This window comes from Phoca vitulina, unplaced genomic scaffold, assembly GCF_004348235.1.
Source record: "Phoca vitulina isolate PV1807 unplaced genomic scaffold, GSC_HSeal_1.0 scaffold8, whole genome shotgun sequence".
Classification (NCBI taxonomy): domain Eukaryota; kingdom Metazoa; phylum Chordata; class Mammalia; order Carnivora; family Phocidae; genus Phoca; species Phoca vitulina.
Window position 1 is genome coordinate 59,961,926 of NW_022589711.1, and position 25,117 is coordinate 59,987,042.

Below are 25,117 nucleotides of genomic sequence, written 5' to 3' on the forward strand. Positions count from 1 at the left end.
GAGGCCCAGAGCGAGACTCAGACCTGGACGGTGGCCCGTGGAGGACAACAGGCTTGCGGAGCGGAGGCAAGGTTTTGCAGCGAGGGGGAAGCCGCTGGTGTACCAAGGAGTCGGAGAGGGACCGTGCTGTGGGGACATGGCCGCAGCCTCTGCGGTGTCGGTGCTGCTAGTGGCGGCGGAGAGGAACCGGTGGCTGCGAGTCCCGAGCCTGCTGCTGCCGCCTAGGTATCGTGAGGTGGAGGGGCGATGAATCTGTGTCTGGGGCCGGGGGCGGGCAGGGCTGGTGGTAAATGGGCTCCTGCACGCCGCGAGCGGGGCGCAGGGACCGAGGGTGGAGGGGGTGGGGCGGGACCAAGGGAGGACGGAGGGAAAACCGCGGCCCCTTTCGGGGTCTGCTTTCAGTCTTGGCATCAGGAGGGAGACATCTTCACAGCCGGCCCTTCCTTTTCCTCCCCTTTTCCCATATCCACCCCGCAGCCGCCTGCCTCTGTTTTTCCATTTTTGAGGCGTGGGGGAGGGGTGGAGCTGGGTCGGCCGCATCCACGCTCCCCGCACTGTCGCGGCGAGAGCGACGCCGGCTCAGCCGCTGCGGTTAACCTGGTGCTTTCACTGCGTTCCCTGCGTGGGAGTGTTGATAAACCCCGGCTCTGGTGAAGCCCGGACAGGTCAACGACTTGCCCAAGTTTACACACGTAGTAAGAAATGGAGCCAGGACGCCCTTAAGCGCCTTTTGGTTCGGCTAGCCCCGGTCAGGTGTCCAGTTCAGAGACCCTTGGAGTTCTTTCTCATTGTTGGAATGGATCAGGTTAAGAAAAGCAAATTTATCTTCCAGAGGGCCGAGAGGCTGTTTTGTCAAAAGTTCTTGGAGGCAAGTTAACTAACCTGACTCCAGATCAGTTTCAAATTGTGACTGTAAGCTTCAATGACAATAACTTTGGCACCCTCAGGTTTCCAGGTAGCAGGCTTCCCTATCTTGCTTTGCTTCTTCACCTTTCTCCTCCTCACCTCCTTCTCCATTCTGGAAAGACGGCATAGCTTAGGGCTGAAGGACGCTCAGACTGCAGTCAGAAGCCAGGGATCTCAGCTTTGCTACTCACTAGCTGTGTGAGCAACTTTGGGCAAGTTAATGTCTCCGTGCTTCAGTTTACTTACCTAGGAGGAGGTGATGATATTATTCCTAGAGGAGATAATATTAGTACCTAGGATTGTGTGAGTTAAATGAATTAATACATGGAAAGAGGCTCAAACAACCTTGTGCATATGAATCAATCCATAGATGCAGCCTTTGCAGACTTCCATTTGGGTCAAGTTTTTTGCTTGCTTTTGTTTTCCACAAGTTACTGTAGAGGTATTTAGATTTCAGTTACTTAATTTTAGGACTAGCCCCAGAGTATAAAATAAGACAGTTGGTAAAAGCAGTGTTAGTGCTCCTCTCTTTCTCCTCATTTTTCTTTTCTTAGGTTTCCAGGGCTCTTCAGGAGATCACACAGACCCATTTTCTCTCTCTTCCCTCTCCCTCTCAAATCTTCCCTACTGTGTATAGAACTGTTCTCAAGTACCTGTGATCCTGGAAAATGTTAGCGTTGTTAATGGCATAAGGGATTACAAATCTTGCCACGATAGAGGGTGGTTACATGTCTTGTAATGATTCTCTAGTAACTCAGAGGAAAGAAATCTGGTGGTGGGATTTTAGAAATGAGAATCAACTGATACAGAAGTTATCTTGAATTAGGGTGGAATTATCTCATGGAAGGAACTTCTTAATTTTGTTTTTTAAGCCATTGTTTTAAGTTGTAGCTTAGATAATGGTGAAAAATGGAATATCCCAATCAAAACATGGTTGGGATAGAGGATTATGTTAAGTGGTGTGTATGTATGTGATTGTCTGTCTTGACTAGAATGGCAGAAGAAAACTTTAGTTCAGTGGTGGCCTTGAAACTTAATCAGAGTTTTAAGCTGGATTTACCAAGAAGCAGCCATTTTATAGATCCGTCTGTGCAGGACAGGCCTTGAATCTTATAAATAAAAGAAACACCAAAAACCTATCTGAAGAATGTGATGGGAGGATGCCATGAACTAGAAGATGCCTTTTAAAGATAAGGAAAAACGACGTTTCTCCTTAAAGATCAAGAGAGTGAGGTCAGTGGAATTGGAAAGATGTGGGAAAGCAGTAACCTCCTGAGGAAGCTGTCTTGTGGAACTCAAGTGCCATAGCTGTGGGTCTTCCCCCCCAGCCCTTAATGGATGTCAGGGTCTGACTGCGTGTGCATCAGAGGCCAATGACTGCCGGCCCCACTGTATAATCCCACCTCCTGCACCTCCGCCCCAGGGCAATGCTAGTCCTGTTCAGTTACCTCGTTATATACACAGCATATACATGCTACACGTACATAGTTGCATAGAATCTAATGTACATTATGCTTTTTATCACCTGCTTTGTAAATGATCTCAAATGGTTAGTTCTTTATAACCATAGTTTTGCCAAATCTTCCAGATATGGATGGAAAAGACGAAGATGGAACTCCTTCTGCAATTTGTTGTTTTCCCAGTGTATTCTTTTTAGCTGACACCTGATAGGCATTATACTTTTTGTTCCCAGAGTGAATGTGGCCTGCTTTCTGTCAGCTCTTGGTTACAGTTTTGTAACTTACCGTATCAATAGGTATCATGGAACTTAAAAATTGTCTTAGACCTTAATAAACTTCTACCTAGTTAAGACACCTCAAACAAGTCGTTTAGCCTCCCTGGTTCTCCATTTCTTATTAATACAAGGACTCAGCTTAAATTATATACTTTGACAACTGAAAAGTATCTTCAAGAGCACCTGTTGGAGTCTCCTGTCTTCTGTGAGGACACTGAAGTCTGAGTTGTAAAGTGAAAATTGGGTCTTGAAAGAGGGAAAAAATCTTAGATGTTACCATAGTTACTATACCCTCCAAGGCTCAACCCCTCCTACAAAATCTTAGTATTCATGTTTTTGCATTAGGGGGCCATAATGAAAAAAGCCTGGAGAAACACTGATGTAAAGAGACTTGCCTGGGGTCACCAACAGCTGGTCGGTGGGCGCTTTCCTGGCCCCATAGCCAGCATTCTTTCTGCTGCCCTTGATCAACTCCTTCTCTTTACTTCTCTGGGCTTAATTGTTCAAGCCTGTCTTATGAGTTTTCAGGGGTTGAATTAGATCGGTATTTTTCAAGCCATAGTTTGACCAGCGTATTTTATTTAGTAAACTGGAATAGAACAGAGAGTATCAAAACGCAGGGAAAATCTTTTGTCATGAAACTTCTGTTTTGTGTGTGGAACAACTTGTGAAGTCAAATATAGTTTTTACTTTGGGTTCTAGTCAAAAGAGTTTGAAAAAGCTGAACTGGATGTTCTTGAAGTACCTTGACTTTCTTCTTTTTTTTTTTTTTTTAAAGATTTTATTTATTTATTTGAGAGAGAGAATGAGATGAGAGAGCATGAGAGGGGGGAGGGTCAGAGGGAGAAGCAGACTCCCCGCCGAGCAGGGAGCCTGATGCGGGACTCGATCCCGGGACTCCAGGATCATGACCTGAGCCGAAGACGGTTGCTCAACCAACTGAGCCACCGAGGCGCCCACCTTGACTTTCTTCTAATTGTTGGTGACTCTGTGGCCATATGCCAGCCTCTGGAACGAGCAGGTTAGCTGGTCCATCTCCATCTCAAGGACACGCCGTGCCAGGGAAAAGAGCCAGCACTGTAACTTCCAGTTTCTAGAGGAATTTTCTTCCCACAAAGAAAGTCTTTAAGTCACTTTGTAGGCTTCAGGCTTAACGAAGGTCATATCTGGATTTGGTTTCAAGTCTTAAAAATTTTTGATTCTTTTGAAACAACAACTGATCTTGTGTATCCTGTTTAATTATAATTCCATTTGGATTCATTTGATAGGAGATGGACTTGGAAGCAGAGGACCATGAAGTATGCAACAACCACAGGTACGGTCTCTGCTCTCCTTGGCTTTGCTTCAGACTGTGAAATGTTAAATTCCTTAATTTGTGTGTGTAGAATTAGTTCTCATATACTTTTGAAGTTTGGGATTTTCATGATCATTTTCTTAGTAAGTATTGAGTCATGGTTTCTACCTCTTTTTATGTCAAATCTCTCGTTGTTGAGTCTAAAACATATACAGAAATAATTGAGAACATTTAAATATATGTTGTTATTTCTGCCTCTTTGATCATCTTTAGTGCAGTGAATTGCAAAGGCATAACTGTGATGGTCTAAATCAGTGCTTTACAACAGTTCTGTTAAGTAGCAGAATGTTTTTTCAAATAAAATGTTACACGGAATTCCCAACTCTGAAACATATCTAAGTGTAACTTGTGGTTGATTGGATGCAGCTTCCTCCCCACAAGACACACATGCATACGTCATCCCAGCAGCTCTTGTGACAACTTAGGCTCTCTAGATCCCCATAGAAAGACCTTGTTTTAAGTTATATAACTGTACTTTTTGAGAAAAATAATTATTGTAAACTGCCAGGGAACATTCATTTTACGTGTGATGGTGGAAGTGCATTTTACATATTGATACAATAAAATGTCCTCATGGCCCCGGTGCCGGTGTACCGGCGCGGTCCTCACTTACATTTTGAGAGAGCCTCGCATGTCTGTGTATGTGTACGGGCTAGAGGCGGTGGGCAGAGTGACTGAGACTTCAGATTCGGGAGTGCAGCTGACCTGGGTTCCAGTCCTGGCTCCACCATTTCTTTTAGCTGTATTATTTCAGGAAAGTTGTATCTCTGAGTTGTAATTTCTTTATCTTTAAGATTGATATAATAATAATAGTATCTACTTCATGGGATTATTGTGAAGATTTAAGTCCAGAGTGAGTTTTTAGCACAGGTCCTGAGGCATAAGTACTTATGAAAGATTAATTAGTGATGGGGGTTTGGGGCTATTGTAATTTGACCTTTGGCATTATCAAAGCATCTTTTCATTTTAAAGTTGAAAAAGCTGAATAATTTAAGAGTTGATGTTAATGAGGGCATCTTGAATTTCAATGAAGAGAAAAAAAGGCACTAATATTAGTTAAAATGGTTATTTGAGGCTCTGCTGTGTTGATTTTACGAAAACAAATGTTTATCGGCTGGTTCCTATCATGAGATGGTTATTTCGCTTTCTCATTCTTTGCTCTCTGGTAACATTTGTGTGTGATTTTCATGGTGTTTTAAACAGGACGAAACATTGCCAAACTCCTCATTGCAAACAGAGGAGAAATTGCCTGCAGGGTGATACGAACAGCCAAAAAAATGGGTATACAGTCCGTGGCCGTGTATAGTGAGGCCGACAGGACCTCCATGCATGTCAACATGGTATGTTGTTAAAAACTGAAAGTCAAATTTTGTAAGTGATTGGCTTTTTTTATTGTGTTGGTATTTTACTTCTTTATGTTGACAGTTTATGTTTGTTGTGTTCACAGGGCATAAGTGGGTAAGTTCTCTCATCCCTGTTGGGAACGGTTTCCAAACATAACACCAGTTGAACGAAACAGTTTGTTTGGGTTGTGTAGTTGACTTACGGGCAAAGTCCTGTCTCATCAGGGGTTGGTTAAGACAATTCACAGAATGTGGCCACAGATCATACTTTGAGCGGCACATACCCGGATCCCCCATGTACAAGAAGGATCCAGGTTCCAGTCTTAGCAACTACCACTTACTCACCAAGGGATCTTCGACAAGTCACTTAATGTTTCTGAGCCCTGGCTTAACTATAAGATTATAAGTAAAAGGATCCTGCTCCCCTGAGTGTTACCACTTGTTACTAGCTGTTATTCACCAGCCAGAACCAACCATGGATGAATTCAACTCTTGGTCTTCCTTACGCCTGTGGCAAGACCGAGCAGTGACAGAGATTCGTGGCAACTGGCCGCCGCTGGGCTTTCAGCATTGCATGGCAGGCCCATGGGCTCCCTGGCCACTTTTCTTTCTCATTCTGTGTAGTGACCAACTCAAGCCTGCTTTGCTCCATTCCAGCCTCTGACTCTCCCTCTAACCACCTATTCTCAGATGATGATCTTGATTCACAGAGGAAGAAGAAGTGCACTTCTGTTCGCTGCCTCAGCATCTGTCCTCGTCCCGTCCAAGGCTAGTTGTCTTCCTGTGCTCTGGAGTCCTCCTCTTACCTTTTCAAACATCTTCCAGCTTCTTCTTTTCTCGCTGTATACTCTCTAGATCATTTCATCTCCTAGGGCTTTGCTGACCCTTCCAAATTTCTATTTCTATTTCTAGGCCATACTCTTTTGAATGTGCTACAAGTACATCCAACTGCCCGCGCGACATCTCCACGTGGATGTGTCACAGCTACCAAACTAACGTGCCTGAAATTGAACTCATGACTTTGTTCTGTAGTGAAGCTGCGTTTCCTGCAGACTTCCCTAACCCAGCAGATGGCAACAGTCTGGCCCATAAAAGCCATAATGCCAGAGGTCTGGGCGTCTTGGAACATCTTCTGTCTTCCCACCACACCACTCTACATGACTTCCCCTTCCCCATTTGGGCAGGCACCTGGTGCGGTTTATTCTGGTTCCCGAACACTTCTTTGCTCTTCTTTCTGCCCTCCCCCCTTGGCACCTTAAGTCAGGGCCACCCTCACCTTTGCTGGTCCGGTGCCGCAGCCTCCTAAGGGGTCTCCCTACTTGCATCTTGACCACTTCCATGGCATGTTCTACATTGCAGCCAGGCCAGTAGCCTAAAAGCAGATTTTCTCATGGTGTTCCTCTGCTTTAAATGCCTTAAACCTTTTGATCATCTACTGGATTAGCAAGAATTTAAGAGATGGGTAGTATTGTTGGTTATAACGTGGTTAAAAATTAGTATGTTGATGAAACGTATGTTGGTGATACCATTTCAAGGGATGATTAACCAGGAGCTATTAAAATGTCATATCCTTCACCCAGCCCTGCAAATGTTCCTCTAGATCTCAGTCCAGATACATGCTCACACGTATATGCAAATAAGGCATTTATGGGAATGCTGCCAGCATCCAGCTTTTTGCCATTATGACCTAAATGTCTGTTCAGAGCTACATGATTAAATGAACTGTGGGACCTCCATCCTGTGGAACATTATGCGATTGTTATAAAAAAATGAGGTAGACACATGTGCACTAGCAAGGAGGGAGAGCTCCCAAGACATACTGTTAGTGAAAAAAGCAATTACAGAAGTTTGATCCTGTTCCTATAAAAACAAAAACTAAAACTGTATGTGTTTATGTAAATATATACAAATAAATAGGAATATGGATATGGAAGAATATGTCCCAAATTGATCATAGTAGTTCTATCCGGAAGAGGTTTGAAGTGAGGGAGAGGGGCGGTGCCAAAAGGCTCCTTTGCCTTGGTATCATTGTTCACGTTCTTTAGAATAAGAATGGATTTGTGTTTTTGTGGAATTAAAAGTTTAAAAACAAAAAAACAGTACCCAGAAAACTTCATTATGTGTTCCCTTGGGAGAAAATCCAAAGCTTTTGGAGGCCCAGGAGGCCCCCTGAAACCTGTGCTCCCTGGTCTGTCCAGCCACATCTCTGGCCCCTGGCCCCTGGCTCACTGGGCTCCAGCCACACAAGCCTCTGTCAGTCCCTCCAATGGACCAAGTTTCTTCCCAGCTCCCACTTTCTTTGTGTGGGAGGCTGGCCCCCTTCTCTATTCCTGTTCCCATCTCCACATCCTCCACCCATTTGCCTGGCCAAGTCCTGGTCCTCCTGGAGGAGCCCCTGACCTTCCCTCCCAGCCTTTCCCTGAGCACCCTCAGGCCTGATCATCGGTCTTCCTCTTCACCTGTGTCGTGTCCTTTGTTTTTCCTTCATGGCCTTTATTGCAGTTGTCACTACACGTGTGGATGTATGTTTGATGTCTGTCTCTCCCTCCAGGCAGGGACGTGTGTTCAGTGTTGTGCAGGCAGCTCCTACCTCGAAGCGTGCACGGCACATAGTAGGCATTCAATGAGTCTTCGAATGAATGAGTGAAGTTTTCTCTCTGGTCTGCTTCGAGGGCTGCTGTGATTATGTGGACATTTGAAAGGACAGTGTAAAAAGTAGTTCACAAAAGTAAAGAAAGAGCGTTATCGTCATACTTGAATAATTATATACACTTTAGTAAACTTCATAATTTTATTTCTTGCTTCATACAACTGTCATATTTTATCTCGTCAAATTATACACTTTTGGCATTAGATACATTTAAGGTTATTATTGTTACTAATGATGATACTGTTGCTTTCTCTCCTAAAGACATTTCACTTTAGTGTTTGGTTTATACATAAAAATCAAATTTGGGCATCCTCTTCATGCAAAAGATTCCAAACTGGCTTATTTTTATAGCAGACATGAGCTGGTCCTTCTGTTTCTTAATTCTTGCATTGTTCTTGGGGAGCCAGTCTTTTTATTTATAATAATCAAATGACCCTGAAGCTGTTCTGTTGTGTATTAGTGTGTGCTAGCTGTGAGATCTTTTAAGCACGTACTATTCCTTAAACAGGCAGATGAAGCATATTCCATTGGCCCCGCTCCCTCGCAGCAAAGCTACCTTTCTATGGAGAAAATCATTCAAGTGGCCAAGATCTCCGCTGCCCAGGTAAGAGTCGTGAAGAGATTTGCAATGTAAAAGGAATAAGTTTTGTACAATTCACACAAGATTACTTACCATTTTCAGAACTCATTCTTCGTTTTTAGCCATTCCCAAGATTTTTACATTTGATTATGGGGTTGTTGTATACTAGACATGTCCCTTATTCCTCAGTCACTCCACCTTCTCACTGAATCCTGTGCACTTTAGATCTTTTGGGAAACAGGTGGGGAAGGGTTTATATTACAAATTAAAATTAAGAGGGAATTCTGTCCTTCTACCATTAAAACCAGAGCCTAGGAACATCAGATCCTTCGTGGGAAATAGATGGTGCTATAAATTTCAAGAAAAAATATAATCAAGAAAGAAATCTGTTGTCCTCTGACTTCCCAGTCCCATTCTAGCCCCTGCCCCACTCCCAAGTTTTCCAGTCTCCCAGGTTCAAAACTCCAATATTATTACATCAAAATAAAATAGGAACCAACTGTGCAGAGTCTTTGTTTGAAATTTCTTCGGAAGTAGTTCTTTTTTTTTTCTTTTTTTTGAAGATTTTATTTATTTGTCAGATCGAGACAGAGAGGGCGCGTACAAGCAGGGGGAGCGGCAGGCAGAGGGAGATGCAGGTTCCCCACTGAGCAAGGAACCCAATGTGGGACTTGATTCCAGAACCCTGGGATCATGACCTGAGCCCAAGGCAGATGCTTAACCGACTGAGCCCCCAGGCGTCCCAGAAGTAGTTCTTTTTTATCACACAACCAGACTTTATGATTTCTCATCTAGATTTCTGATTCTCAGCTGGTTTCCCTCCTTCTAAGTCCATTACCTATCCAGTGAGTTCTCCATACTCTTTAGACAAGTGGTTTTTTTTTTTTAATTATGTTGTTAGTTGCCATATATTACATCATTAGTTTTTGATGTAGTGTTCCATGATTCATTGTTTGCGTATTAACACCCAGTGCTCCATTCAATACGTGTAGACAAGTGTTTGTTAAACACTAGTTTCATTATTATTCCCTGCTCTTTTTTTTTAATAACCTCACCCTTTCTCATCCTAGCCCCTAGTGAGTAATCTTCCTAGGTTGCTGTGGTTACAGGTTAGAGTTCAAACTCGTTAGCCTAGCATTTAAGAGTGTCCAATATTTGTCAAAACTTTTTTCTCATTGCCAGTTCTTTTATTAGCGTTACCATGAACTTTTCTCAGTCTCCTTTATACACATGCTTATTTTTTCTGAGCATTTGCATGTATTACTCACCTGCCTGAAGTACTCTGTTCCCCCTTCTCTGATCCTTCATGGCTTTATTCTCAGCAAGCATTCCTTGGTCTCCTGCTTTGTGCCAGCTTCTAAGCATGGATGCAGCAGTGAATAAGACACATAGTTCCTACCCTGTGAAGCTACACTCTAGTAGGTGGGGCAGACAATAAATACTTAAACAGGTAAAGAAATAATACAATTAAGAATGTTGTAAGTGGTGGAGAAAAGTAAAGCAGGATAAAGGGATAAAGACAGGTTAGGAGATACTTTAAAATCAGCTGGTCAGTAGAGGCCTTACCAAAGAGGTGACAGTTGAACAGAGACCTTGACTGACGAGGAGCCAGCCATATGAAGGATCTGAAGAGTGAGATTCAGGCAAATGCAATTGCCAAGACTCTGAGATTAAAACAAGCTTGGCGTTCAAGGGAGAGTAATATTCAGTGTAGATGGAGTAAAGGCAGTGAGGGGCTGTCATTCAGGATCCAGTCAGGAACACTGAAATTCCATTACATATTTCTTTTTTGTTGTTGTTTTTAGGAGAGAGTATTTTTTTTTTTTTTTAAAGATTTTATTTATTTATTTGAGAGAGAGAGAACGAGAGACAGAGAGCATGAGAAGGAGGAGGGTCAGAGGGAGAAGCAGACTCCCTGCCGAGCAGGGAGCCCGATGCGGGACTCGATCCCGGGACTCCAGGATCATGACCTGAGCCGAAGGCAGTCGCTTAACCAACTGAGCCACCCAGGCGCCCCTAGGAGAGAGTATTATTACCTTCATTTTACAGATCGTAAAATCTAATGCACAGAAGGTTACATGATAACCCAAATTATCTAGTCTCCCTAATCAGAGGATGGCCCATGGCATTGTTTGGGAGCTCAGTAGAAATGCAGACTTGTAAGCCTTACCCCAAACCACTGTAATTTACATTTAATGCATAATTTGCATTTTTTAAAAAATCCCCAGATACCTTGAACACAAAACTTATCATTGAAAGAGAGGATTAAATAAAAGTCTCCTGACTTCCAGCCCGTTAGATCAGGCTGAGCAGTAGAACTTTGTTGCCCTGCATTTTGGTAAAAGGGAAGGTATTATTTAATCAGAAATTTCAATTAATTAAAAATAGTTTCTTGTAGGGGCGCCTGGGTGGCTCAGTCAGTTAAGCATCTGCCTTCGGCTCGGGTCATGATCCCAGGGTTCTGGGATCAAGCCCCATGTCTGGCTTCCTGCTCAGCAGGGAGTCTCGTTCTCCCTCTGCCCCTACCCCTGCTCCTCATGTTCCCTATCTCTTTCTCAAATAAATAAATAAAATCTTTAAAAAAAAAAAGTTTCTTGTAAGCAAGCCAGCTTTCTTATTTTATCATTGTTTTGTACTCTAATCAGTTATTTCCTTAGAGGTGAAAATCTCCCACCCCCACCCCCCCGGTTTTTTTTTTGAGAGAGAGAGATAGAGCAGGGGAGGAGGGTGGATGGTGGGGAAGGGCAGGGGGAGAGGGAGAGAGAATCTTAAGTAGACTCTGTGCTGAGTGCAAGCCCTACCAGGGCTCAACCTCATGACCCTGAGATCACGACTTGAGCGGAAACCAAGAGTCAGACACTTAACCGACTGTGCCACCCAGGCACCCCTCAAATCTCCCTTTTTAGTGATAGTTTGCTGAGACCATTTTTCAGTTTAAGTAACAACCCTGTAGCAAATGAATGATATGCTAATTCTGGGGAATTTATTAACTCTGTGTCTATCTGGACTAGTATTCTATTAGATGCGATACTAACAAACAATGAAGAAAGAATAAATAATTTTCACAACTTTGCCTGGATATTCAAGATTTGAGATGGCTTGTAAACATTACAGGTAGTAATTAAAACAAAGAATAACATCAGAAAAATTAGTAATATGAGACTATTATTGGGTTAGGGGTTGGAATTAAGTCAGAAAACTTAAGCCAAAGAAACCCACTTCAGTTCTTCCTGGAATCCTGATTGAAAAGGAAATTTGGTGGGTTACGATTGACAAGGCTCTCTAATAAAAGGATACTTGTCAATTAGGGGAGTAAACCTTGCTTTAACTTTGAAGAAGAAACTTACTGATCTTTCTGATATAGGACTTTGAATAACGTTTGTCTAATGATTTTGAAAGAAGGTTGCCCAGAATGTAGAGTTGTTAATGTAGCCATTTTGACATAGGCATTTTTATGCATGCTAGAGTAACATTTGCACGTGAGCTAAATTTCTCGTGATTTGCTGGTGACGTGGCTAACTTGAGAGAATCTAGAAAATGTAATGGTTCTCTAGTTCTCTTGATTGTCATTTGTCTCAGATCTTCGCCGCATGGGAAAGATCAGGTAGTGAGTGCTGGCTGAAGATTAGAATCCCCTGAGGAGCCTTTTAAAGAGACTATTGCCATAGTGCTTTGGGGGCGGGCCCTAGAGTTAGTTACTGGAAGAGAGCTTATAGGGATCTTGTGGAATACTAGTGATACTTTGTTTCTTGAGCTGAGTGTTGGTTACACAGGTGTATTCAGTTAATGAAAACTATGTTTATAAAAGCTATATACTTATGACATGCACTTTTCTGTATGTGTATTATTCTTTAGTGAAAGGTTTAAAAAAACTTTTATCCCCTCAGTTGGCAGGATTAGTTCCCAAGCATTAATGTTCTGTGAAGTGCTCCATTTTCTTTTAATGTACCACCAGGAATGAAAAACTTTATTACAGGCATTTCAAAATCACTGATAAGTAACTTTAATGAATATTGCAAGTTATTTAAATGCTGGTCATCTATGTAGTTGACCAGAAGGAAATCCATATGTTTAAGTATTGGAGATGTGGATAGGAAATTTTTGATAATAAGAATTTGAAGAGTATGGCTTGTTCTCTCCATCAAGAAAAGGACACCTCTCATTTCTGCTTGAAGGCAGAGCCAACAACAACTTTGGACCTGTACATATGCTTGAAAAGTGCAACAGAAAGGTTACAGACTAAAAGCATGGAATAAATTATTTTGGCAGAGATTTAAGGGTAGGAGATGACAGTTTTTATCTTTACTGTTAAAGGCATATTAGTACTATGGAATGAAGGATCTAAATAGGCTTACAGTCCTGGGACCCACCAGGGTGAATTGGTGGCTAAATACATGCCCGATGGCTAGAGAAATTAGCCCCCTGGTAACAGTAGTATTACTGATTTTTCCTTTTTAATATATTCAAATGCTCAAGAATACTGTGATTTGGATATATTAAATTGTTCTTCCTAAGAGAAATTAGTTAAAACTTCTTGAGGTCATTCCTGTAATGTGTGGTTGGACTTTTTTTTTTTTTTTTTGCAAGAAGATAGGTGCTTTTCTTTTTAGTTCTGAAGGAGAATATTTATCTGGTTCATCAGAGTTCTTTTGAATTAACTATCTGTTCAAAAGAAGGGAAGCTAGCGACACTTTGAAAATGAAATTAAGGAAACAGTTATATTCACAATGACATCAGTAAAAATCAAATACTTAGCATTAAAGTTAGCAAAATCGGTTTAAGATCTATGCATGAAAACCATAACACATTGCTGAGAGGAATTAAAGAAGTTCTAAATAAATGGATAGATATATCAGTGGAAGAATCAATAGTGTTAAGATGGCAGTTCTTTCCAAATTGATCTGTAGATTTAAGACAATCTTGATCAAAATTCCAATAGGCTTTTTTTGGTAAATGTTGACAAGCTGGTCCTAAAATAGCCCAAAGGTCTGGTATATAGTTAAAACAATTTTGAGGGGCGCCTGGCTGGCTCAGTCAGGAGAGCGTGCAGCTCTTGGTACCGGGGTTGTGAGTTCAAGCGCCATACTCAGTGCAGAGATTACTTAAAAATAAAATCTCTAAAAAAAACAATTTTGAAAAGACGATAAATTTGTAGGGTTTAGACTCTCGGATTTCAAAACTCATTATAAACCTACAGTAACCAAGACAGTATGGTATCAGAAGGAAAAATACATATGTCAGTGCAACAGAATAGAAAGTCCCACAATAAACTCACACATGTATGGTCAATTTATTTTTGAAAAAAGAGCTAAAGTAAATCAGTGGGAAAGATAGTCTTTTCAACAAGTTGTGCTGTAACGATTGGATATTTATATACAAAAAGATAAACCTAAAATCAGCAATAAACAGGAAAAAGGTGCTGATACATGCTAAAAAATGGATGAACTTCGAAAATATTGTGTTCAGTGGAAGAAGGAAGCCAGTCACTTGAAGACTGTATGTATTGTATAATTCCATTTATATGGAATGTCCAAAATAGGCAAATCTATAGAAACAGAGTAAATCAGTGGTGGCCTAGGGCTGGGGATATGTAGGGAATGGAAAATAACCGCTAATAGGCAAGGAGTTTGTTTTGGGGGTGACGAAAATTACGTTATTAGATCTTACTCAGTATCTTAGATTATGGTAATGTTTGCCAACTCTGTGAATAATACTAAAAGTCGTTGATTTGGCTAAGTTTATGGTACATCAATTATATGTCAGTGAAGATGTTTTAAGAATGCAATATCATTATGTACAGACTAGAAAGGCTAAAATCAAAAAGACTGATAATACCATGTGTTGGCAGGGATATGGAGAAACTTAGAACCATTCATACATTGCTGATGGAAATGCAAAATAGTACAGGCACTTTAGAAAACTGGCTGGTTAGGGGCGCCTGGGTGGCTCAGTTGGTTAAGCGACTGCCTTCGGCTCAGGTCATGATCCTGGAGACCCTGGATCGAGTCCCGCATCAGGCTCCCTGCTCGGCAGGGAGTCTGCTTCTCCCTCTGACCCACCCCCTCTCATGTACTCATTCTCTCTCTCTCAAATAAATAAATAAAATCTTTAAAAAAAAAAAAAAAAAGAAAACTGGCTGGTTTTAAAAAGTTAAATATATACTTACCATATTTGACCCAACAATTGCACTGCTGGGTATTTACCCGAGAGAAATGAAAAATATGTTCACATCTGTTACTTGTACATGAGTTGTTCATAACAGCATTATTCATAATAGTCTAAAACTGGGAAAAAATCCAAATGAATGGATAAATAAAATGTGGGCTATCCATTCAGTACATCAACAAATACAAAAAGATCTATAAAAAATGAACTACCCATGCACACAACAAGGATGAGCCATTAACATTATGCTAAGCTAAAGAAGCCAGACACATAGGACTGCACTCTGTGGTTCCGTTTATATGAGATTTCTTAAAAAAGGCAAAATTACGAAAGACCAAAAGCAGGTCAGTAGTTGCCTGGTTCTGGGAGCAAGGATTAATCAATTATGCATATGGGCACAGAGGAACTTATTCAAGTGATGGAAGTATTCTACAACTGGATTATAGTAATAGTTGCACAGTTGTATAAATTTGCTAAATTAATCAAACTATAAATGAGTGAGTGTTATGTACTGTAAATCATAAAAAAAAAGCTGTTAAGACATAGGGAAGATGGATGTAGACCTGTTTCACTTTGCCTCATATAAGTAATATTTGACATTTCATGTAAAATTACTAAAATTGAACTCTGGTTTAAAAAACATCAAACTGTAGGGCGCCTGGGTGGCTCAGTTGGTTAAGCGACTGCCTTCGGCTCAGGTCATGATCCTGGACTCCCGGGATCGAGTCGCACATCAGGCTCCCTGCTCAGCGGGGGGTCTGCTTCTCCCTCTGACCCTCTTCCCTCTCGTGCTCTCTGTCTCTCATTCCCTCTCTCAAATAAATAAATAAAATCTTTAAAAAAAAAACAAACATCAAACTGTGATCAAACTGACATCAAAATGTGATTACCTAGCATTTTGTTGTTTGCTGTCACTAAGATGTTGGTTTTCTAGTCATATGAGTTTACCAGATGTCTGAAGCATACCCCTTTAATTTTGGAACATAACTATTCTTTGGGTTTTTTTTTTTTTAAGATTTTATTTATTTGTTTATTTGTTTATTTATTTAAAAGAGAGAGAGAGAAAGCACACGCACAAGCCAGGGGAGGGGCAAAGGGAGAGGAGAGAGAGAATCTCAAGCAGACTCCACACTGAGCGTGGAGCCCAACTTGGGGCTCCGTCTTACGACCCTGAGATCATGACCTGAGCCAAAAATCAAGAGTTGGTCGCTCAACCAACTAGCCACCAGGGTGCCCCTGAAACATAGCTATTCAAAGAATATTGATGTAAACATAACTATTTCAAAACAAACATAGTGTTGGGTGAATTTTTTTCTTTTTACATTCTCTTGGTTGTAATTATTATATATTCTTATTATTTTAGAAGAACAATAATGCCGTCAGGGCTGTTGAGGTTGGAGAGAAACTTGCTTTATCCCTCACTAAATTGTGTAAGACTGTTCTGCTTTTTGCTTTCCTCTGTATCCTCCCTTTTTGCTGTATGTTTGCTCTTAAGAATCTTACTGTCCTTCAGGTATTGATTTTCCTCTTCTGTGGGCTAGAAAGCCAGACAAATTTCTTACAACTCTGAGTAAGTTGCAAGTGACTAGGTTAACATATGAGGGGGTCCTCTTTCCCAAAGTGTATGTAGACTCTAATATATGACCTTTTGTTTGCTTCTTAGCTTTTTTTTTGGAAAGGTGATATTGGCAGATAGTGACCTGAAGATAAACGAGGTATTATTGTGCTAGCGTGTTCCTTTCAGTTTTAGGGTACCATGGTTTCAGTTCTAGGCCAGCTTTATATGGAGACAGAGTAAACAACCCTCCCCCCTGCTACTGTGGAGCCCTTTACTCCTGCTTCTAAATATTCATTGACACTCTACCCTAATAGCAGTATTATTTTAAATTAAAATATAGATTCTTCTGTATGATCAAACAATTTCACTTATAGATCTATACCTAAAAGAATTTATTTTTTTATTTTTTTTTTTTTTTAAAGGGTGCTGGATGTGGAAGTCACTATTATTTTTTTTTTAAGATTTTATTTATTTATTTGACAGAGAGAGACACAGTGAGAGCAGGAACACAAGAAGGGGGAGTGGGAGAGGGAGAAGCAGACTCCCTGCCGAGCAGGGAGCCCGATGTGGGGCTCGATCCCAGGACCCTGGGATCATGACCTGAGCCGAAGGCAGACGCTTAACGACTGAGCCACCCAGGTGCCCCTATACCTAAAAGAATTTAAAGCAGGGACTCAAACAGGTACTTGTACACCGATGTTCATAGCAGTGTTACTCATAAAAGCAAAAGGTAGAAACGATCCACACATCCATGAACAGATGAATGGATAAGCAAAAAAAAACCAAAATGTGGAATATACACAGTATTCTATTCTTCAGCCATGAAAAGGAATGACATTCTTATACATGCTACACATGGAAGAGCCTTGAAAACATAATACTAAATGAAATAAACTAGACACAAAAGGACAAATATTGTACAATTCCGTTTATATTAGGTTCCTAGATTGGGTATTCATAGAGACAGAAAGTAAGGTAGAGGTTATCAGGGAACGTGGAATTGATATTTAATGGGTACAGAGTCTCTGGGATGATGACAGCGTTGTGGACACGGATGGTGGTAATAGTTGCACAGCATTGTGAAGGTACTTTGATGCCACTGAACTCTACACTTAAAAGTTGTTAAAATGAAGGGGGGGATATCGGAGGGGGAGACGAACCATGAGAGACTATGGACTCTGAGAAACAAACAGGGTTTTAGAGGGGAGGGGGTGGGGGGATGGGTTAGCCCGGTGATGGGTATTAAGGAGGGCACGTGCTGCATGGAGCACTGGGTGTTACACGAAAACAGTGAATCATGGAACACTACATCAAAAACTAATGATGTGATGTATGGTGACTAACATAACATGAAAAAAAAATTTTTTTTTAAATGTGGTTATATATTACCACAATAAAAAGAAGTATAGATTTATCTGGTTCAGGTCAGGCTTCGGAACTTCAGTATGGATGTTTCAGATCCCTCTTTGGAAACAGATTCTGATCGAGCCCATAGTGTACTTACCACCAGCGTAGGGAGAGGCTTCCCCAGAGGAAGATGACATCTCCGGCCTCGCACAGCGTGTCAGCAGAGTGCTAGTAAGTTTGTCCTTTCATTTTCGCTTCTAGGCTATCCATCCAGGATATGGTTTTCTTTCAGAAAACACGGAATTTGCCGAACTGTGTAAACAAGAAGGAATTCTTTTTATAGGTCCTCCTTCATCTGCAATTAAAGACATGGGTATAAAGAGGTATTAATTTCTATCTTTTAAATATAACCATAGGAAGGTCCATTGAAGTGGTTGGTTTAACCTATAAGAGATATGGTAATTAGAACCTTTGGTTGTCATAGGCATTAAGTTATTCATCTGCCACTCCAGTGAGTTACAGAAAACGTCCATCTAATTAGGGTTTCTAATCAATATATGAATTAGTTTTAGGGATTAAAAACAAGGTGGGATGAGCTATCACATGAAAAACTGGATTCCTGGTTATCACAGAAAAACTAATATTTTAATATTTGTGTGAATATTTGTTGTCTATAGTCTTTTCTTTACCTGTGGGATGTTTTATTTTAAAAAGTTCCATTGTATTTGTAGATTGGGCTGTTGTTGTGTTTCTCTTGTATGAAATAACTCATAGAATTGAGACACCTCACCTTTTTGATCCGAAAGCACATCCAAATCCATAATGGCCGCTGCCGGGGTGCCTGTTGTGGAAGGTTATCATGGCGAGGACCAGTCGGACCAGTGCCTGAGGGAGTGCGCCCGGAGAATCGGTTATCCTGTCATGATTAAAGCCGTCCGGGGTGGGGGAGGAAAGGTAAGATCATGCCTGCCGTGTTTTTCATTTCAGGCGAGTCTTCTTGGTTTTATTTAGGTTGTAGTCATAACTGTCTTGCCATCTTAGGGCATGAGGATCGTCAGATCTGAAGAAGAATTCCAAGAACAGTTAGAATCAGCACGGAGAGAAGCTAAGAAGTCTTTCAATGATGATGCGATGCTGATCGAGAAGTTTGTAGACACACCAAGGTGGGTTCGGCTTTTTTTCCGACTTAGCTTTTTAAAAGTAAATTATAAAAGAAATGCATACAAATTATATAAAATATAAAGTTCTACTAGTACATAAGTACATTAAGTTCCCCAGTCCCACCCCCTGATGTAACCGTTTAGCATATACGGTGTGTATTCCTCCGAGCATTTTCTACACGAATAGAAATATTTATACATATACACACAGAATACAAAATACATACAGAAGTACAGTGAGTACAATATAATATAGTATCATATGCTAATATGACATCATAGCTATCTTTACATGTCAGTAAATATAGGTCTACCTTATTCTTTTTATTGGGCTTAATGGTTCCATGATATTGATAATGCCATGAATTTATTCAATCCATTTATTGTTTTGTTTTGTTTTGTTTTTTAAGATTTTATTATTTGACAGAGTGAGCATAAGCAGGGGGAGTAGGAGAGGGAGAAGCAGGCTCCCTGCTGAGCAGGGAGCCCGATGTGGAGCTTGATCGCAGGACCTTGCAATCATGACCTGAGCCGAAGGCAGACGCTTAACCGACTGAGCCACCCAGGCGCCCCTAATCCATTTCTTGTTGATGGAACTTAGGGATTTTTTCAACATAAAAAAAAATTCTTGTAAGAAATTTACTTTTATCTTACAGAATTCTATAAACATCAGTTGAGATGCTCAGAGAATGAGAATAGATACCTAAATTGAGTTGGTAGTGGTATGTTAACAAATAATAATACTAACATCTCACCCATGTATCACACTTACCATTTGCCACATTCTAAACATTTTACATATACTAAATATTTTTGCTGTCCTAATCCTAATCTAATTCCTGCAACAATCCTGTAGGTAGGCCCTATTCCCATTTTGCAGGTGAAGACTCTGAGGAACAGAATGGTCATATGACTTGCTTGAGCCAGCTGGGAAGTGGTGAGGCTGGGATTTGAATTCAGAATTCACACTCTAAGCCATTGTACTAAATTGCTTCTCTCGGTACTGCTGTAACAAATGCCATGTGAATTTCTGATTTTTTTATTTTCTGGAATTTTATTTTCATATATATTGCTTAAAATAAGGTACTATAAAAGCTTCTTGTTTCATAGATTTTTGGTAATTATATATAAATACAACACATTATATATATATATTTGTATTTATATATATATATATATATATATGTAAAAGCTGTAAGTCAAGTGACTTTATCAAGAATAATTCACTTGGGAACCATGAGCAGAGAGGGATTTACCTTGAAGGTAATATACTAAAGCTTCAGGCCCTTCCTTGTGTGAGCCTCTTCTAAGATCCTATACCTTATTTTGTATTCTTCTTAAATTGTTTTTGTTTCAAGTGCTACAAGACTTTGAACTGTCCCTGAACATGGCACGGTAAGTTAAATTCATTTAGATTTTGATAGTTAAAAAGTCTGCCACCTCTTAGTGAAAAGTAAGGCAAAAATGGAGGAAATTCTAAGGTAAATTGAGAGCTCCCTTTCACAATATGTTTCAAAAAAGAATAGGCCGACTGTCCAAATTGGCATGCTTTTGAGTTAGAATTATCGTGGAGATGTCAGTTAGCTATTTCAGTGACCGTAACTCAATGCCTACAACATTTTCTGAAGATGTGAATTCTTTACATGTGAAATGTTAGCTGTATATAACCTCACATTGTAATTTGTTCTCCCAATAGCTGGGAAGCTCCTGGGAATCAAGGACCTGATAGTACATTTCTTTTTATTTTCCCCTGTATATCATCTGGCATACTACTTTCTTCATGACAGTCATCAATAATAATATTTTTTGAAATATAGAAGTAATATAAATACATTACCAACACGGAAAATAGAGAAGATGGGAAACAAAGTCACTCATAATCTCATTCTCCTAATACAAGTAATAGTATTTCTCTATATATTTAATCTGTATTTTCTAATAATAATATTTTAATATCATGATAATTCTACTGTTTTGTGTGCTGCTAAGTAATTACCTGTTGAGTTAATGGCGTGCTAGAAGATTGTCAAGGTGCTGCTTATAACTCAGAAAAGTACATATCAAGGTGTTTTATAAATCTGCTCGGAACTATTGAGCTTACCTGAAAGGCTGGGATAGAAACAGTCTTCAAAGCGTACTATTTTGGAGGATAAAAAAGGAAATTGGGTTCCTTTCTCAGTTTACATTCAACATATATTCCAGATAGATTAAAAATGTAAATAGGAAAATAAAAACTGTGGAACTCTTAGAAAATATCAAGGCGTTCTTGGTAGACTCCAGCTGTGTCTGACTATCTAGCCAGACCCCAGCAGTGGCTGAACCGGAACAGCTGGGATTTGGTGCACCTCCTGGTTCTCAGACAGGAGAATGTGTGCTGCAGAATCTCTTAAGTTAGATAAAGCAGCACAGAAAGAGGATCAGTCAGAAAAAGGAAAATAACAAAAGTGATATGATCACTACAGAAATCATAACAGAACACAGGTCCTCAAAAAGTTTCCCTTGTAAGCCGCCCCAGGAATAAGTGTTTCCAGCTTCTGAGAACTCAGAAAAGAGCTGTGCTGTGCCCCTGGTATGTGTTCCTTTCAGAACCTGGAGTCCGTGCTTTACTGACTCCTTCCCTGGAGCAGCTAACACATAAGGGAGTGTCAGTGGAAGTGGTAAAATTTTACAATTGGAATTTGAAAAACAAACCATTTAGTGGGAAGTTGTCACTCACATCCAAAAAGCAAGTAAAAATCTGAACAAAATGAAAGTCAGTGAGTTTGAGACCTGTCGGATAATAGGGGCCGCAGGGCAAACCACCACCCTGTGGAATCTGGACAGCGTGTGAATACAGTGAATCATAGCCAGGAGCCACTCACCCAGAGCAAAGCTCCTGGAGCCATAAACTGATAGGGACACTTCTGCGGGGATTATGATAAATTACTGGAGTCTGGGTGTGGACTAGCTTGCTAGTGAGAAACTCCTCAAGGTCCAGTGTTAGGGGAACCCCAGATTTTCATGAGTTCTCCCTTCAAGAACAAAACCACGTTCTCACAGTGAAAATACAGGAAAAATTCCCTCCCATTTTGGGGCAGAGGGAGGAGAAAGGTAACCATTTGCGATTGGCCCAGAGTGGTCTGTTCTCCCTAACAAAGGCCAGCTCTCCAAGGGAAACTTGGCCAGCACCTTTTCTGTCCTGTGGGAAGGGCAGTTAGCCAACTCTAACCCGCTCGAGCTTTCCTGTTTCGTGTAAGGAGAGAAAAAATGCTAAGAAACACTTTTGGGGGCACAGGGCTGGCTCAGTCAGTGGAGCATGTGACTCTTGATCTCAGGGTCGTGGGTTCAAGCTCCACGCTGGTTGTACAGCTTACTTTAAAAATAAATATCTCCCTCTCCCTCTCCTGCTCCCCCTGCCTGTGCTCTCTCTCTCTGTCAAATAAAATCTTAAAAAAAAAAAAAACAAAACACACATACATCCAAACAGATGGTGCTCATGAACATAGAAACCTGAAGCACACAGGGATACAGGCCCACTAAAAGACCAAGATTTAATCATTAGATCATGGGATGCGTTCCCTCCCCTGCACCCTTCTACCACATCACCAGGGCCCCAGTATAATAACAGGGTTTCAGCTGAAAGAACTGCAAGACACAGACTCTAATAAGAAGAGTTCTTAGTCAAAGACAGCAGGAGAAACAAAACAAAACAAGGGCACTAGAGGAAACAAGCCTCTGGTACCTACAACTACTGCAGACATGAAACCCAGTGTCCTAGCCAGATTCACATTAAACTTTACAGTAAAGGTCTGTGTTTACCTTACTTACTGTAAAGTGATACCTCATGTCCAGCTTTTAACAAAAAAATGACAAGGCGTGCTAAAATTTAGGTAAGAAAAAGCACAGTGTAAGGAGACCAAGCAAGCATCAGAACCACAGATTTTGGAATTACCAGATATAGAGTTTAAAGTAACTGATTAATATGTTAAGGGCTCTAATGGAGTGTGTAGACAACATGCAAGAACATTTGGGAAATGTAAGCAGAGAGATGGACACTCTAAGAGAAAAGTCAAAAGAAAATGCTAGGAATCGTTATACGCAAACAATGAATCATGGAACACTACATCAAAACTAATGATGTACTATATGGTGACTAACATAACATAATAATAATAAAAAAAAGAAAATGCTAGGAATCAAACAATGTAACCGAAATGAAGAATGCAGTTGGTGGGCTCCTCAGTAGACTGGACGCAGCTGAGGAAAGAATCTGTGACCGAGAACATATGTCAGTGGAAACTTCCCAAACTGAAATGCAAAAGAGAAATAAGAATGAAAACAAACGTAATATCCAAGGTCTGTGGGACAATTTTAAGAGGAATAACGTATGTGTTATTTGAATACTACAAGAATAAAGAAAGGAGCAGGAGAAATATTTGAAGTAATAATGGCCAAAAATGTTACAAAATTAATGATAACACCAAGCCACAGAACCAGGAAGCTCTGAGGACACCAAGCAGGATAAATGTCAAAACATTTTTTGAATCATATTCAAACTGCAGGAAACCAAACACAAATAGAAAATCTTGGAAAAAACATGGGGATAAGAATGTCTTACCTATAGAGAAACAAGGTAAGAAATATATCAGGCTTAAGCAAGAATGGGGGGAGTGAAATATTTATAAAGCGTTGAAAGAAAAAAAAAAACTAACGTAGAACTCTGTCCGGTGAACTTATCCTTCAAACAGGAGGGAGAAATAGACTTCCTCAGACAAACGAAAGTTGAAGGACATTGTCATCACAGACTTGACTTGTAAGAAATGATAACAGAAGTTCTTCAGAGAGAAGGAAAATGATACAGGTCAGAAATTTAGATCTCCATAAAGAAAGGAAGAGTATTAGAGAAAGAATAAATGAGGCTAAAATAAAATCTCTCATTTTTCTCTTCTCAATTGATCTCACAGACAACAGTTTGTCCAGAGAAATAATAGCAAGAAAGTGTTCGGTGATAATAGCTTAAAGATAAATGAAAAGAGGAGGAAAACTCAAGCAGGCAGATCCAAAAGGAAGAAATCAGCTCCTATTATTTTGTCAAGAGAATGTGATGGACAGGTTGGAAAAGGTTAAAATTGAACATTCAGTAGAAATGGTATATCAAGAAACGAAATTATTCCAAGTGGTTTAATGAAGTGGCTTGATGAGGTGAACAAAAAAGGAACAGAAATGAGCTGCTGTGTTAACACAGTACATTTACAAGACCCTTCCTGGTTTTTCTTTTATATTGTTTCTTTTTGACAATTTTTATTTTAAAAAATCAACAGAAAAAACATTTGCTCGTCACTCATTTCTACATCATGGTGGTGAATATGTGAGGTGAACTACAGAGTGAACATATCAAAATAAACCTTATGAGAAGAATGCTTTCATGTTCACCAAATGGTCTGTTTACCCTTATTTTCCTAAGTGTTCTGTGCATTTACTCTTAATATGATTTCTCATAATTTTACTATTTTAGATTCAACATTAAAGTGCCTTTTTTGTTTTTATGATATAATATTAGTAATATTTTTTAAGAATTAATAATCCATATTAATTTATTTCTTAACCTTTTTATGGGTGAGCCATTGTAATTTTTAGTCTGCCTGAGCTTATAAAATCTGACCATAAGGGTTGATTTTTAAAAATCCCCTGATCATGGGGTGCCTGGGTGGCTCAGTCGCTTAAGCAGCCGACTCATTGATTTCAGCTCAGGTCATGATCTCAGGTCTTGGGATCGAGCCCTGTGTCGGGCTCTGCGCTCAGTGGGGAGTCTGCTTCAGGATTCTCTGTCTCCCTCTGCTCCTCCCTCTGCTTGTGCTCTCTCTCTCTCTCAAATAAATGAATAAATATTTTAAAAAATAATAAAAAATAAAATAAAAATCCCCGGATCATAAAGTTTTCATTAGCTTTTCGAGAATACATGAAATATTTTGATGTCAGATTTATCAGTGTTTTCCTTGTCAGTTTGTACTTGTGACTTGCCCCTACCCTGAGGTCATAAATATAGTCTCCTGTGTTTTCTTATTTCCTAGTCACTTCATGTATGTAATTTTTTTTTTCTAGAATGTTTATTCTACAAATGGAAACTTTCTCATTGGGTTTTTAAATAGGCATGTAGAAGTCCAGGTGTTTGGTGACTACCATGGCAATGCTGTGTACTTGTTTGAAAGAGACTGTAGTGTACAGAGGAGACATCAGAAGATCATTGAGGAAGCCCCAGGGGTAAGGACCTTGTAAAGAAATTTGCAAGCTTCTCTATAACGTAAACCCCAGTCACTCTAATTTTCACATCAGGAATCTG

At 40.2% G+C, this 25,117-nt stretch overlaps 1 protein-coding gene across 2 annotated transcripts in view; it reads left to right on the top strand.

The window, feature by feature from the left end:
• Positions 1 to 25,117, top strand: part of MCCC1 (methylcrotonoyl-CoA carboxylase 1) — a 59,545-nt gene continuing 34,428 nt past the window's right edge. Inside the window, exons 1-8 of one of the 2 annotated variants that reach the window (XM_032407097.1) lie at positions 1 to 225; positions 3,910 to 3,956; positions 5,199 to 5,335; positions 8,497 to 8,592; positions 17,900 to 18,021; positions 18,445 to 18,592; positions 18,680 to 18,801; positions 24,927 to 25,038. In XM_032407097.1, the coding sequence (XP_032262988.1) occupies positions 137 to 225; positions 3,910 to 3,956; positions 5,199 to 5,335; positions 8,497 to 8,592; positions 17,900 to 18,021; positions 18,445 to 18,592; positions 18,680 to 18,801; positions 24,927 to 25,038 (873 nt within the window). In that variant the 5' untranslated portion in view covers positions 1 to 136. Of the gene's footprint in view, positions 226 to 3,909; positions 3,957 to 5,198; positions 5,336 to 8,496; positions 8,593 to 17,899; positions 18,022 to 18,444; positions 18,593 to 18,679; positions 18,802 to 24,926; positions 25,039 to 25,117 lie in introns of those variants that run through there. The other variant, XM_032407098.1, reaches the window with a different exon arrangement.